Source organism: Orycteropus afer, unplaced genomic scaffold (assembly GCF_000298275.1).
Source record: "Orycteropus afer afer isolate SDZICR_OR568_19922 unplaced genomic scaffold, OryAfe1.0 scaffold01067, whole genome shotgun sequence".
In the NCBI taxonomy this organism is placed as follows: domain Eukaryota; kingdom Metazoa; phylum Chordata; class Mammalia; order Tubulidentata; family Orycteropodidae; genus Orycteropus; species Orycteropus afer.
In genome coordinates, this window is record NW_006922654.1 from 320,293 (window position 1) to 336,605 (window position 16,313).

The 16,313-nt window shown below is 47.9% G+C and overlaps 1 protein-coding gene and 1 pseudogene across 1 annotated transcript; both read right to left on the reverse strand.

The window, feature by feature from the left end:
* The window catches only part of LOC103212695, a 2,756-nt pseudogene extending 2,073 nt beyond the window's left edge, over nucleotides 1–683 (reverse strand).
* Nucleotides 684–7,547: 6,864 nt separating this feature from the next.
* Nucleotides 7,548–13,693, reverse strand: LOC103212696 (bone morphogenetic protein 8B-like). Its single transcript, XM_007958660.1, has 5 exons — nucleotides 13,675–13,693; nucleotides 13,352–13,546; nucleotides 12,443–12,522; nucleotides 11,619–11,729; nucleotides 7,548–7,697 (listed from the first exon to the last, which is right to left on the reverse strand). The coding sequence occupies exons 1-5, from the start codon at nucleotides 13,691–13,693 to the stop codon at nucleotides 7,548–7,550; spliced, it is 555 nt and encodes a 184-aa protein (XP_007956851.1).
* Nucleotides 13,694–16,313: the final 2,620 nt, after the last annotated feature.

Sequence of the window (16,313 nt, forward strand, 5' to 3'; positions counted from 1 at the left end):
GTGTAGTGCCTAAGGCACTTGACTGCTAACCAGAAGGCTGGCGGTTCAAACCCACCAGCCACTCCTCAGAAGGAAGATGGGGCAATCTACTTCCATGGGGATACTGCCTCAGAAACCCAAGGAGGGGTCGCTATGAGTCGGGTGTGACTCAACAGCACATAACAACAGACCAGAATTCAGGGCTGGCCTCTTCTCTGCACCTGTCTGTCTCCCTTCTGCAAACTGGCCAACTTTGCAGGGCCCACCTGTTCAAAAGCCACAGGTACTTCAAGCTAGTCTTCATGGCTCATCACATCTCTTTTCCTCAGAATAGTACTTAAACCAGGCCCAGCAGCATCCCCCCTTTTTCTCTTTTGATTCTGAATCGGGAGGCTGTGTTGTTGCTTCCCCATTGGTTAAAATGACAGATTTCTTGGGAATTTTTTAATTTTTACATTTTCCAGTTTTCTTTAGAAATGTCTCCATTTTGGGATCCTAACAAGTGCATATTCATAGACTGTTTTAGGGTTGTTGTTTTTTTTTCAATCTTTTCCACTTCCCATGGTTTCTTCAGGTAAGTCTCCATTTTAAGCTTCTGACAGGCTCTCAATCGAGGTCCCCAGTAGCTTTAGATTTAGCTGCCGCAATTTCAGGTTCCACTTCTCCATCTTCTTGCGCAAGAGTTTCATCGGTAGGTGAGACATGATGTCGGAAGAACACCTTCACACGGCACCGTAGCCCGAGTCCCCAGCTTGTCAGGCAGACAGTACTTCTTCCGGGCCGCATGTGCCCCCAAACCCTACCTTTTGGACTAAACTCAGATTTCACCTCCTCCAGAATGCCCTCCCTGACATTGCCACACATAGTAGCACTGATACTATGCACACACTCTCTGGCTCTCACTCTCTCTACCACCTCTTATGCTGTTTCCCACAGATGTCCATGTCACTGAGCTTCACTATAAATGACAAATGAATGACTCTTTTCCACTAGACTGAGCTCCACCAGGACTGGGACTATGTTTTACCAGTGTCCCTAGGGTTCAACAGGGGCCTTTTTACAAAGTAGACCCTTAACAAGTATTTGTGAAATAAATGATGCAATGAAAAAACAAACCAATATAAAATGATTGAAACAGCCCTGCTCACCCCATTGCACTGAGTAGTAGTTGAATAAAAGCAATCTGGACACACCCAAGTGGGCTGTGCATCCAGTTCTGAGCTTGCCTGGCTTCAGGGCTGTAGACAGGTCTGCACAGATGTCCTCTGAGGTCAGGAGCCACGGGTGCAGGGAGCTGACATGGTCATTCCCTCCCCAGGACTTCTCTCCACAGCTGAACAACAACAACAAAAAAAAACCAAACCCCTTGATGTCACATTGATTCTAATTCATAGCGACCTTATAGGATAGAGTAGAATGGTTCCATGGGATTTCCACAGCTGTAAATCATTATGGAAGCAGACTGCCATGTCTTTCTCCCACAGAGCAGCTAGTGGATTTGAACTGCTGACCTTTCAGTTAGCAGCCTAGCACTTTAACCACTGCTCCACGAAGGCATCTCTCTCCATAGCCAACTCTGGCCCAAACAATCACTCCCAGTTCTTCCTAACATGTGACAAGACAGACTGGCTGGACGGCAAGCACGTAGTGTTTGGGGAAGTCACCGAAGGCCTGGATGTCTTGCGGCAGATTGAGGTAGGTGGCTGGAATGAGCCTCCTCTTCCCCGACCCTTGGTGCACAGCTCTCCTGCCCGGAGCTGGGCCAGGGGCTGCTCTGCTTAGTAGCCCTTCCTCTGAGGGGCAGGTTTCAGGTGGGCAGGTGGGGGTGGGTACCCTAAGCTGCTCTCTATCCTCACCCCTCCCTCCCGATTTCTCCTCTTCTGTTCTGCATGAAGGCCCAGGGCAGCAAGGACGGGAAGCCAAAGCAGAAAGTGATCGTCGCCGACTGTGGAGAGTACGTGTGATCCAGCACTGCCTCTGCTCCTGTCCCTGTGTGTCCAGGGCAACCCGCAGGGAGCCCCTGAGGGTGTCCCTTGGAAGAAGCAGTGTTTATGCCCTGAGACCTTTCTTGGTGACACCTTGAAACAGCTCCTCTGCAGGCATGACTTCCCATGGGCTCCTTCCAGAATACGTTCGTGGACACAGGCCCAACACAGGCGCCCACTCTCCCCACCCTGAACCGTCTATGGACAGTCATCAGCTACACCAGGCCTTTGCTGCAAGGGCCTCTCCTGCGAGGGCCTCTCCTGGGACTACTAGGATGTTTTCTGGTAAAATCAATCCTGGTTCTTGTACTGCCACCCCCTGCAACTTCCTAGTTGTCAGAGGTTGCATCTATGGCTAAGTTGTCCCACTGAGGCAGGCTTTTCTTCTCTCCCTGGGTCAGTTCCCTAAGATTCCAGTCACATATCACTGTCAGACCATTGTCAGGGCAATGGACATCAAAGATCTTGGGAAATTTCCTGTCTTCTGCTGCCTGTGCTCCTAAACTCATGTTGGCCAGTCTTTTTTTTATTTTTTATTTTTCCAAATTTTATTGTGATTTGCGTGAAAGTTTACAGAGCAAATTCATCTTCCATACAGCAGTTCACATACACTTTGTCTCATGATATTGACTGTAATTTCCCACAAGGCAACAGCTCCCCTCCCACTTCCTCACCATAGCCATCTCTTCCCTGTGTCTTTCCCTCCCATGCACTCTTGCCCTGAGCTGTGTCCCTGTGCATGCACAGCCCTTCTGTTCTCCCATGATTGATCTCTTCAAGGAATATATCTACCCAATGTAAATATACCTGCTTTCTGTTTAGCTGGCAGCCACAGGAGTGGGTTCGATTCCAGACCTGAAGGGCAGCTAGGGGCCATAATCTCAGGGGTTCTACCAGGGTCTATCAGACCAGCAAACCTGTTCTTTTTTTTTTTTAATGATGTTGAATTCTGTTCCACATTGTTCTCCCTCTCTATCCAGGATCTCCTACATTCGTGTTGGCCAGTCTTACAGTCTTACTTCCTTATGAGCCTCCATGATTACTTGTTTTATTTGTTCATTCATTCTGTGGTTATTTTTATAACTCAAAGTGCCTTCTCTGTGTCAGGTACTCATTTGTCAGTAGACAGAAGAGGCAGGCAAACTACAGCCATGGGCCAAATCCAGCCTGCTGCCTGTTTTTGTGAATAAAGGGGTTTGGAACAAGCCTCATCCATTTGTTTACATATTATCTATGGCTGTGTTCTGTGATTACACTGGTGTTTCCTGTCTTTACCAGAATATTGCCTCCAGGGGTACCACCATTTGTCATAGTCATGCAGCCTCACATCGAGGAAGGAACTGTGGGACCTGTTTTTAGTGGAGAAAACTGAGTCTCATAGACCTCAAGTGATGGGAAACTTGTTGTTGTTATGTGCCGAGTTGGACCCGACTCACAGCAACCCCTCCTTGGGTTTCCCAGGCAGTATCACTACAGAAGTAGATTGCCCAACATTCCTTCTGAGGAGTGGCTGGTAGGTTTGAACTGCCAGCCTTCAAACTAGAGAGCCATATTTTCAAAAAATATTTAATAGCAAATTTTTACTGTATAAGGTAAAAGCATGTCACAAGCAATTTATATGGTATATCGATAATGTGCAAACAGATATTTTTATCTATACAGTAAGTCCCCAGGTTATGAATATCTGACTTACAAACAACTTGTACTTGCCCTTTAATGTTATATAAATTTGCTCTCACTTTGAAACGGCTGAACCAACCCCTACTTGCAACAAATTCTTCATCACAATTAGCTTCACTTGCTGCAGGTGAAGCTTTTCAATCCATTGCACTAAAGTAAGGCTAAATAAGAACCTTATGCACTTGATCCTACTTACCTACAAATCTGACTGAGAGACACACTTAGGAATGGATCTCATTTGTAACTTGGAGACTGCTTGTATTTTAAGGAAAAAAAAAGCCTAGAAATAAAGTCATCAATATATTAATAGTGTGTATCTTAGTAAGGCTGGTGGTTCAAACCCACTAGCTACTCCTTGAAAGGAAGATTGGGCAATCTGCTTCCATAGTGATACTGCTTTGGAAACCCAAAGAGGGGTCACTATGAGTAGAATCCAACTCAACGGCAGTGACTTTTTTTTTTTTTCTTTCTTAGTAGTATGACTATGGTGATTTGAATTGTATTTTATTTTTTTTGTGTGTGTGTTTTCCTAAATTTCCTCAAAACTGCATGATTTTTGTAATAGATAAAAAACATATTTTTTTAAAAGGTGAGTCAAGTGATTGCACAAGGCCAACCATAAGGAGCAAAACCCTGGATGGACAATTCCCCAGTTCAAACTGCCATCAGAGACATCAGTGGGTGCTGCACTCTCTCAGCAGGACATATCTTGTGGGATCCCAGCATGTCTGAGACCACAGGGCAGAGTTTCACTGACCACTACAACCAAGGTATATTCCTCAGGCCTTTTAAGCAGATGACAATACAGCTCCTGACCCCTTCCTCTCAGAGATACTTGTGTGTAGAGTTTTCAGAGAAGAACACAGCTCTGAAAGAAATACACCATCACCTACAGAACACAGTCAGGGAGGTGGTTTAATGGGACAGCACAGAGATGGTTCAAAATTAGCAAATTTGTTTGTAATAAAATGCCAACAGGTGCCAACTGTTAAGCATTTACATGCCATTTATTGTGCTAAATGGCACTGTGTACATACCTAATCTTCACAATAGTTTTGGGAAGAAAGAATCAATATCTTACTCTACAGAGAAAGAAGTAGAACCAGGATTCAAATCATTTGCCTCCAAAAATCTGTATTCTTACTACTCTCCCATTTGCCCCCTTTCCTATTTCTTAGAGAAGTTTTTCTAGCATGTGGTACTTCCCTATCTTAGTTGTCAATTGATATTGAGTCAATTCTGACTTGTGATGGCCCCATGTATGCCAGAATAGAACTATGCTCCATTGAGTTTTCTTTTGGAAGTAGATCTCCAGACCTTTCTTTCAAAGTGCCTCTGGGTTGGTTCAAATCACCAGCCTTTTGGTTAGTAGCCCAGCACTTAACTACTTGTGTCACTCAAGGGCTCCTGGTTAGAAGACAGTGTGAACACTAAAACGCCAATAGACTTGGTGTTGCACTGTAAATACCAGGACTGCTGTGCATTGCTTCTGAGCTTTTTTTTTTTTTTTTTTTTACTACCGTCACTGATTACTCATTGCTGTCAATGGATCTGAACTGACCCCCGACCCTTTGTTTATCCTTCTAGTCTGGTGCAACCAGATGAACAAATCATTCCCTGAGCAAAGGAGAGGGAAATAATGACACTTGCTAGCCTGGGCCATCCACTCCAGCCACCAAACGTAGCTCAGCAAACATAACTCTTGTGGAATAAAATGCATGGGCTCTGTGTCCACAATTGTTTTATGGCTCAAAGGCTTTTTCTATTTGATTCCATTTGGTGACCACCTGGAGCCAAAAGCTATTGGAAAACTAGCTGCTGGGCAAGTAGCTGATGACTTACTGTTTTTCAGCTGTTCTGCATGAAAAAGGAGGATTGCAATTCCTACTCATTCCTGCTGGGCACAGCTTGATACTAAGGTGTACTGATCTACAAACCTTTGGTCAATTTGACAGACACCCAACTGTTCAGGTCTTTGGCTGGGTGCTAAAGACACCAGGTCAAGTAGAAATTTAGTTTTCAAAATACTTGGCAATTTACAATGGATAACTGTAATTTATTTGATGTTAGAAAGAGAGAACTGTTAGGTAAGTGCTAGAATGGCAAATAGATTCCATGTTATGTGCTAATCCTGAGCCATGATGTCCAACTGAGTCTGTTCAGGGTTGTGAGGCTAGGTCTCAGTCGACTGCTTTCTGTTATAAATGAAAAACTGAGGCCCAGATGCAGAAGCCACCTACATGTCAGGCCTCCTATATCCAAGCCAGAGCATAGGTCCCTGTGATGATGGGGAACTTACCACCTTACAGAGAGTCGAGCCTACCCTCTGTGTACAGGGGTGGGTCTCCCAGCTCTGGGTGGTGAGGCTGCTGTCCCACAGCATGCCCCTTCAGCCCCACCCCTGCCAGACCTGCTGTCTCAGAGGCCCCTCATCAGAAATGAGCATCCCTGGGCACATGATTGCTCCACCTCGGCTGGGTTGGGCCTGTGGACATGGCTGGTTTTAATGATGGTATTTCAGGGTGCGTGCAGCTGGACTCTGTCTGTGCCAGCAGGTTAATAACAGGCTTAGCAAGTCAGAAATCAAATAAACACTCCAACTCCCAGCAGCTGCTCCAAGGAGAGCAGTGGTTTCCGGGAACAGTGGAGTCCGAGACAAACCTCCCCACCCAGCTCAACTTAATTACTGCCTGTCACTCCCCTGAGACAGGCCTTTTTGCCTTGAAGGTCCTGAGAACCAGGACAGGGCTCCTGGGCGCAAAGGGTGACATAGACTTTGGTGACCACCCTGTTTTTGACAATTCTTGACACCTGACACACGCAGGAGCTGAGAAGCCCCTGCCCTCACCCTCTGCCTGGTCACCGGCTGCCCAGCGTGTAAATACATGGCTTTGGGTGGAATGGCTTGTGGTCCAGCATGGTAGGAGATGGCAAGCTGTTCTCACTCCATGTGTCCACTTTGATCCGTTGGTAATGGCTGCCTGGAGGTCTGTGCTGATCATTTTGATAGACTGTCCAGATCCAGGAGAGAAAATGTCAAAATTGATTATTGATGTCTGCCATAGAGAAGAGAAGGGGAAATGATGGCATTTGTGCTGTACCACCACCATGCTCAGCTCAGCAAACACATAACATCCACAGGGCTCAGTTCTCGATGGGTTAACATAGTTAAGGGGAAGAGATGAATTAACTGGAACCCTCCAAGGTTCTCCAGAGGCCACAGGTCCATGAACTGAACATCTTCCCGAAGCAGTAGAGGCAGACTCAAGGCAGGAAGATGGGAAGACAAATGCCAGATTCACATTGTCCATTGAGTTCTTTCTTGACCTGGCCCACCTGCTTACTGTAGGTAGATCCACAAATGTACAACACTGAGGGCAAGTCTATGCTCTTTATTCTCCAGAAATGCCCAGTGTTGCAGCTGGGGGCAGGGGCAGGCAGGGGGGTGGACCTGACCCCATCTACATATACGCAAACCCTGTGATGGATGGAGAAGAGCCTGGATGGGCCAATCTCGAGGTGCCTCACAGCTCATCCCACAGCCTGAGAAGGGCCAGTGATGGGCATGGACAGGTCCTTAAGACAGGACTTTTGTACCAACCACAGGGAGCCCTGCCAGCACATGCCTCTGGGGCAGGAGGGTGAGTGGAGCCCTCCTTGACCATCAGGGTTGGAGGCAGGACATTGTATACTAGACCTCAGGGAGGGAAAGGGGGCACGGACAGTCCTAGAGAGGACAGAGCCTGGCATGAAGGAGGTAGGGGCATGGACATGTTGACCTCTGAGGGACATCCCTGCCATGGAGTTAGGGAATTTCCCACCTCTAGAAAGAGGTGAGAAGTCCCCTGGGGGGTCTGACTGGGTGGGGTGGGAGGGTTACAGCAGGTTCAGGCAGGAATGGCCTCAGTGGCAGCCGCAGGCCTTGACTACCATGTTGCGGTGCTTGCGTAGGATGACATTGTTGCTGCTGTCGTAGTAGAGCACAGAGGTGGCACTCAGCTTGGTGGGCGCACAGCATGCCTTGGGGACGGCATCAGGCTTCATCAGATGCACCTGGCCAGGAAAGATGGCACCTGAGGCATGAGCATGGCAGCCTTTCCCAGGACCCACCCAGCCCAGCCCCCAGCTCCTGCCTTATACACGCCCTGGTTGACGACTCTCCAGCCCAACACGCCCCATCCATGCGCCATCCTTTCCCATGGTCACAGCAGATGCTAATGAGCACAGATGACCTGCCACTGGCCTCCTGGAACCCTTCACTCCACTGCCCTCAGGGCTCAGCCTGAGCCCCTGGCTTGGTGGTCCAGGTCCCACACTTGCCCCACTGCTCCCTGGACTCCTGCCCATGCCCTGCCACGTCCACACCCTTCAGATGGGGAAAGCCCCACTTCTCCCCACACACCATGCCCCTTGTGCTGGTACCATCAGCAGCACCACTTCCTCTGGAATCCTTCACTCTATCCCTCTTGGTATCCCTGATCACATCCTGTCAGTATTGTCTGTTTGTGGGTCTCCTTCTCCAGAGGGTGAGCCAGGGAATGTTCAAGGAACATTCTAGATATTCAAGGTTCACCCTTGATGTGTTCAGCACTATTATCTCTCAAAGTACTTTCTACCCTAATGACAGCTTCTCAGGCAAGGACTGCTCTGTGCAGATGTGGAAACAGGCACAGAGGCCACAGCCACTCATGCCTATCTGACGACGTGGCCAGGATGTGCCCGTCAGTGGTCTCACCACCACGCTCTAAAACAGCTTGTGCCCCCCAAAAAGAGACTGAATGAGCAGACCATTTTCAGCCTCTATCAAAATATGCATCCTGAGACTTGGCAGAATGAGCTGCTATTTACACTGAAGGTCCTCAAGGTCAGCACTGCGTCTATTGGGGGACATGGAGATCGAAGGAGACCTGCTGCCATCAGTGTGTGGGGGCTGTTCTGCTGACCAGGACCTCCAGCCATCACAGGTGCTGCTGAACAGGTCCTGGGCAAAGCTGTGATAGGACCTCAATGATGCCTCATTGCCTCTGCCCAGAAGCCCCAGCTCTGAGCCAGCTTGCTGGGGAGGACAGTTAGCTGGGCAGTGTGCAGCCTTGGGACCTAGAAGCCTCTCCAGGGATGTCCACCCAGACTGGAGGCACTACCCATCACTGCCTGCTATGGAGCTCTAAGGTCTGGGAACTGGGACACTGGAGACAGAAGTCAGTATCAAGGGGTGCTGCCATTCTGCAACTTCTCAACCGAGACCACAGCTTCATCAGAGTAACAAAGAGACACATCTATATAGATTATACCATCTATATAGATTGATTAAAGAGATTTTTGAAGACTAATGTATCACTTGATTCAATTAATCTTGGGTCAAAGAATAATAACTAACATTTTTGCATAATTCTCATGTGCCAGGCACTATGCTAAGTATTTTACATATGTTCTATTGGAAATGTGTATTGTTATATTTTTGTACATGAATGTGCATGTGTGTATGTGTTGACTTAAAGTCCTTTCAACATACTTAAGTGTCTCAAATTCACAGCTTCAGCTTGAACCTCTCCCTTCAACTCCAGATATGTGGAGCCAACTATCCAATCAATGTCACCGTTGAAGATCTAATAGTATCTCGAACATATTATGGTCTCAGCAGAACTACTGCTTTCTACCAATCTTCCCCTCAACCCCAACAGCAATTCTGCCCCCACACCAGGCCATCCCATCCTGGTAAATGGGTTCCTCATCCCCCCCGCCAGTTTGCTCAGGCCGCACACCCAGATCCCCTCCTTCCTCACCCCCTCCATCCATCTCCATGGGAGTGTCCCATTGATCCACCTCCATGATCTATGCTCCTCTGACCACTTCTGACTGCCCACCCAGACTCCCTGTCCAAACTGTCACCTCCTCTTTTCAGGCACCACCATAGTCTCCTCACTGGCCACAGTGCCTCCTCCACCCTCGACCCCCACAGTCCATCCTCCCCATAGTGGCCAGAGAGATACTTCCGGAGAGTAAGTCAGATCATGACACCCCACTGCTTAAACACTCCAACAGTTTCTCAGTTCACTTGGAATAAAATCCACCCTTCTGATGGGACCACAGACCACTTCCAACTTCACCTCCCTCTGTTCTCCCCTTGGCTTACTCCACATCAGCCCTGCCTCCCTACTGGCCCTGAACCCATCAAGCCCCTTACTGTCTTAAGGACTGTGATGGTTAATTTTATGTACCAACTTGATTGCTTCTCAGTGGTTTGTCCAGAGACTGGACTGGCTGTAATGTAATGTAATGTAATGTAATGTAATACAATCACCATCCATGATGTGATCTTATGGGACCAAACAAACAGTTGAAAGGGAATTTCCTTGGGTGTATGGTCTGCCTTCTGGCAGAACTCTCTCTCAACCCTGTACTCTTCTCATTGCCTGACCTCTGGATCCTGGGACATAAGCCTGCAGAAGTCTCCAGCCTGTTGCCTGACTTGTAGATTTTGGATTTGCCAGCCCCTGCAATCCTGTTGAGCCGGCAGCAGTATCCAACCCCCTGCCTGACCTATGGATTTGGGACTTGTCAGCCCCACACTTGTGTGAGCCATTTTCTTGAAGTAAATCTCTCTCTATATATATCTAGACATCTTACTGGTTTTGCTCTTCTAGAGAACCCAGACTAAGACAGGGTCTTTGCACTTATTCCATCTGCCTGGAACATTCTCCCTCCAGGAACTGACGTGCTCCTCCTCCCGCAGAGGCCCCACCCAGTATCCCTCTGGAGAGGGGACCACCTCCCTTTCCCCACAGAAGGCATCATCGAGTCCCCTTTGTCTCTGTGTTCACTGACAGCAGTCCCAGTGGGCAGGGGCTGTCTTGTCTGCTGCTCTGTATACATGGTGAGCACTCACGTCTGTGACTGACGCCCCAGGAGGAGCTGAGGGTCTAGGCCAAGGTAGTGGCAGGGGCCGAGCGGAGGGGACAGATTCTTGGGAGGTGCAGGTGGGATCATCACCCCTGATCTCCCCTCAAAGGGGCTGAGGGACGCACATCACACAGAGGACGGGCTGGGCAGGGCTGCTCCACACCTGTCTTAATACCACACCCGAGCTTTTCCAAAGGAAGTTGGCTTCCAGGTGCCCAGCAAACCCCATCTGACCACTGGGAAAATAAGCATTGTCATAACATCAGAGCTGCTTCTGTCAGTTCATTTGGCCTCAGTCTAAGGCACTCCCTTTAAACAAGCTCTTACTAGAAAAAACAAGGCTCCGGGACACTAGGAACTAGTATTCCAGCTAAGAAGTTCTAGGAAGACATAGCAACACCAGAATCAACAAACACAGAAAGCACTTAACAATAAGCAGCAACAACAATGTTCTGACAGAAAAAAATTCAAGCCTATAAAGTTCCCTCAGACACTGGAACATCGAAAGGCATCCAGTCTGTAGAAAACACTAGTAGCCGGGAAAGGAACCAGAGAAAAGCTCAAATGAAAGGCAACCAAGGAGCTGAGAGCCACAGCCCACAGATGCATCACCGCCACACCCTGACAATGCGGGCACACACCATGACGGAAGGTGAGAGGAGGCACACGCACAGTGCACGCTGCACATACATGCGTCACCAGAGGGCAGCACGCGTCATGTGTGTGGGCAGATGTGTGATACGTTCACAGGGGTACTCAGGTGGGTGTGCATGTCTGTTACATATGTCTATGAATTTGACCACATGGAGGTGTGCCCAGGTAAGTCCATGAATGTCCCATGTGTGTATGCAGTGCATAGACCACATACTCAGATTTTCAGTCTATGTCTGCGATGCAGTTGGTTCATGTGTACTCTGTATGTGTGTGAATTTCACTCCATGTGCACATTCCATACAAAGAAAACTTGCCAAGACCTGGAGCAGGCACTCTCATTCACTTGCTGGCTGTACGAGTCCCCTCCCATCAGTGCCTCACCCCGACACAGTGTGCAGGCAGGAAGGGTGCAGTACTGACCAGGGACTGCAGGATGGCGTGGTTGGTGGCATTCATGCAGGAGTCCAGTGGGAAGGAGCACTCTCCCTCACAGTAATAGGCCGAGTAGCCTTGGGGGGCGATGACCCAGTCCTGGGGGGGAGGGAAAAGGTGAGTGAGTCCACCATGTGCCCCCTCCTGAGCCCCTGGGTCCAGCAGCATCACAGGATGACTCAGGGATGCTCCTCCCTGAGCCTAAGGGCCCATAAACACTCTCGGGTCCCACCACCGCCCCAGAGGCCTGAAATCCCCCAAAGACCCTCCGTGGACAGGGGGACACACTCAATGGACACATCTTCTAGCTCCCACTGCAACAAACACACAAGGCACTACCCACCATGCCTCACTTTCCCTGAAGCAGCTCTGATATTCCAGTTGGCTGAGGAGTTCTGATGGCACAGTGGTTAAAACATTCAACTGCTAATCAAAAGGTTGGCAGTTCAAGACTACCAGCCACACCACAGGAGAAAGATGAGGTAGTTTGCTTCCATAAAGATTTACAACCTTGGAAACCTGATGGGGCAACTGTACTCTGTCCTAAAGTGTTGCTATGAGCTAGAAATGACTTGATGGTAATGAGTGGGTGGAGGATTCAGAGAGTAACCATTTTCATAATTTTTACGATAATAATAATGTTTCTCATTATAAAAATAGCACATTCTTACTACAGAAACCTTGAAAACTATTGAAGACAAAAATACATAATAAAAAGAAAAAATTACCCATAGTCCTACCCCTCCCTGGGGTCACACTTAGGTTCAAAGGTGGGGTTTGTCAATTAAGAAAGGAGGGAGGTCAGGAGTTACCAGCCAGCCGAGGTCCTGGAAGCTGACGTAGAGCTCATGTCGTCGGCATACCTGCCGCCCGCCGGAGCCGTGGATGGCATCTGCAGGGACAGAGAATGCAAAGTCTTTTCTAGGTCTGACTCTGTCCAGCTACCACAGGGGATTCCCAGGGAGGAGGAAGGTTTGATGGGCACATTGGATGAACAAACGATGAGGAACTAAACCATTTGGCCTCTTAAAGCCCAACCCTGGAGCTCAGCTCATGCCACAACTCAGCTCCAGAACCTTTGATGGCTCCTGACTGCTGCAGAGTCAACCCACACTCAGCCTCACCCCTCCCCGGGTCAAGAGCCAAAGAGGACCCTTAGGGACCCTGAGGGTGGAGGACAAGCCCATCCTTATTCCTCCAGAGACATCATCTGACTGCCAGCCCCATCCTCTCAAGCCATGTCCATTCCATACATTCAAGTGCACTTGGCAGAAGCCAGCCAAGAGCAGCATCTATGAAGTGGGGAACATGGCAGGTCAGGTTTATCCCTGACCCTGAGAGGCTTGGTCCAGTGGGGTGACCTTTCCATAGACAACTGTGGATCCTGCAAGGTGCCCACGAAAGAACCAAGGGTCACAAGGCTACCCAAAGGAAGGGGCTAATGATTCTGACTGCGCTCTGGGCATGGCTCCTGAAGAAGCCAGGTGAGGGCAGACAGGAGGGTTTCCTGGTGGAAGAGGCCGTGAGTCAGAGAGAGGGAAGTGGCCAATCACTCAGATGCATGGGGCAAAAGCCAACGCCAGGAGAGGTGGCAGGAGAGAAACTGGTCGCTTGAGCTGTCCTGAGGGCCCAAAGCATTCTGTCCCACCCCCTGGCTCCTGCACAGCCTCTCTCAGCCAATGCCAGCCAGACCTCAGAACCTGGCCAGCCCTGAACCTCACCAAAGATCCCCGGGAGCCTGTTTGGCTGTGGCAGCTCGTTGGTTTTCTTCAGCAGCCTCCTCTTCAGTGGCCTCACTGCCCGTGAGGCTCGGACAGGACTAGGGCTTGCCCTGAAGAAAGTGACCATGAAGGGCTGTTTGGGGTGCGGTGCCTGGCGCCCCAGCAGACCAGCCAGTCCAGGGTCCACACTGTGTCCTGAAGACAGAGAGAGGACAGAAGGAAGTCACTGAGGGTGGCATTCTTGCATGTGGACACGGCAGGGACCTCTCTGATGGGGCCTGGCTCAGCCCAGGAGCAGGAGGCTGAGACCTGAGGGGACCCACTGTGGCTCAGTGTCTTCATCTCTCAAGCCATGCCAATTCCATACATTAAAGAACACTTGGCAGAGGCCAAGTCCAGGCCATCTTCCTGCAGGCAGGTCTGAAAGAGGCAGCAGGTGGGAGGTCCCTGGGGACTGTTGATAAGAGATGACCATGAAAAGTGACATTTGCAGAGTGTTTTTCAAGTTTCCAAGTTCTTTCACACACTCATCTCATTCAGTCTTCACAGGAAGAAACTCAGAGTCAGTCAGTTCTGGTATCAAAGCCACGGACCCTCAGCATCAGGATCCCCCTTCAGTCTGAGGAGTCCGAGGCCCTGTTCTATCTCCTACCCCATACTGTGTGGGCCTGTCTGTGTGTGCTTTGTGGTAGTAGCCAGCTAATTGTAGGAACTGCTAGGAGTGCTGCTTTGATCCCCAAAAATGAGACCTTAAGGCCCAGGGGGCAAAGACACTTAAAAATAAATAAGGTCCCAGAGCCAGAGCTCAACCCACATAGATCTGCTTCCACAGACCAAGTTCTTATCCACTAAGACAAGCTTAAAGGAGCTCTAGTAACCTAGTGGTTAAAGCATTCCGCTGCTAACAAAAAAGTTGGTGGTTTGAACCCACCAGCTACTCCACAGGAGAAGATGAAGCAGTTTGCTTCCATAAAGATTTATAGCCTTGAAAACCCTATGGGGCACTTCTGCTCTGTCCTATAGTGTCTCCATGAGTCGGAATCAACTTGGTGGCAGTGGAGTGGGATTAGATGAGTTTATGGTTGAAAAAAGAAAGACTGCAGAGAGGGACATGATTTGGGCCCAGCCCTGGGAACAGTGAAGCCTATAAAAATGAGATTTTAGGTAGACTTCCGGTAAGATGGCAGAATAGGCAGACAAGCTACACAGACCCTTTTCAACAAAGAAAAGATAAACCAATCGACAGAGATTCAGAAGATAATCCTAGAGCCCTGAGCTTTGAAAGAAAGTATACAGAAGTGGATTAGGCACCAACTAGTGGAAAAACCTGAATGAAAACAGTGAGTACAGAGATGAATGGAGCTGCAGACTGTCACCTACTCTGATGGCACCAACAGCCTAAATATTTCCAAGTGGCGTTAGGACCTGAGAACTGACCTAAAGATCAGCCCTGATCACCAGGGGATGCAGGGATGACTGCACTGGTGGCCTATGACTAGGAAGGGAAACAGCAAGGAGGGAGACAACCCGAGCTGTGGACTTTTGGCTGTCCAGAGGGCACAGCCATTTTGATTGTATACAAGCGATGGCCATATTGCATATTTATAGTGACCAAGGGTGCAGCCATTTTGAATGTTTACAAGTAGTGGCCATTTTGGATATTTAAAGTGACAGTATTCTCATTCGGATTCCAGGGACCTAAGTAAGAATAGGCTCCATTTGCCAAGGACAGCGGGGACATATGGAAGGCTGACAACTGGAAAGGATACAAGTGGTGAGTGTTTAAGTGCCGCCATCTAGTGAGTAAAGGAGCACAGTACCCTGCTTATGTAGATAACATCCCCAAAGAAAACAAAAATCGTGGGTTAGTCACTCCAATATACAATCACCAATTAAATATAAACACAACAACGTCACAATGTCTCAGAGACAACAGAGCATTACAGAATACAAAAAGAAGCAAGAGAAATAAAGGACCAAGATACAGACCCAAAACATACCCCTAAGGAAGAAGCAACATTGGAACTCCCTAATAAGGAATTCAAAAGAATTGCATTTAAGTACCTTCAACAGATTGAGAGACAGATCAAGGAAAAAACTGATAAAATTGAGGAAAACACAGACAAAACCCTATAACAATTTTGAAAGACAACACAAGAACAAAATGACAAAATAAATGAAAAATTAGAAATGATACAAAATCTAGATAGAAATCCAGAAGATTAATATTAAATTTTCAGAAATAGATAACGCATTGAACAGGCAAAGGAGTAGAATCAAATCAATGGAAGACAGAATTATTGAGATTGAAGGCAAATGCCTCAATACTTCTTTGGAAAGGGATCAATCAGAAAAAAGATCAAAACAAAATGAAGAAAGCCTAAGGTTCATGTGGGATACCATCAAGAGGAAAAACCTATGTGTAACTGGAATTCTAGAACAGGAAGAGACAAATAAAACCACAGAGAAAATTGTCAAAGATTTGTTAGAAGAGAATTTCCCTGATGTAATGAAAGATGAGAATATATCCATGCAAGAAGTCCAACGAACCCTAAACAGGACAGACCCCAAAAGAAAATCACCAAGACATATCATCATCAAACTCACCAAAACCAAAGAAAAAGAAAGAATCCTGAAAGCATCATGGGAAAAATGAAAAGTTACCTAAAAGGGGCAACCAATAAGACTAAGCTCTGATTTTTTGGCAGAAACCATGCAGAGGAGAAGACAATGGAATGGTATGTATAAAACTCTGAAAGAAAAAAATTTCCAACCAAGAATTATATACCCAGAAAAACTGTCCCTCAAATATGATGGTGAAATTAGGACATTTCCAGATAAGCAGAAATTAAGGGAATTTGTTAAAACCAGACCAACTTACAAGAGATGCTAAAGAGAGTCCTTTGGACAGAGAAGCAACAACAGCAAACAACAACTGACTGTTAAAACACATGATGACATA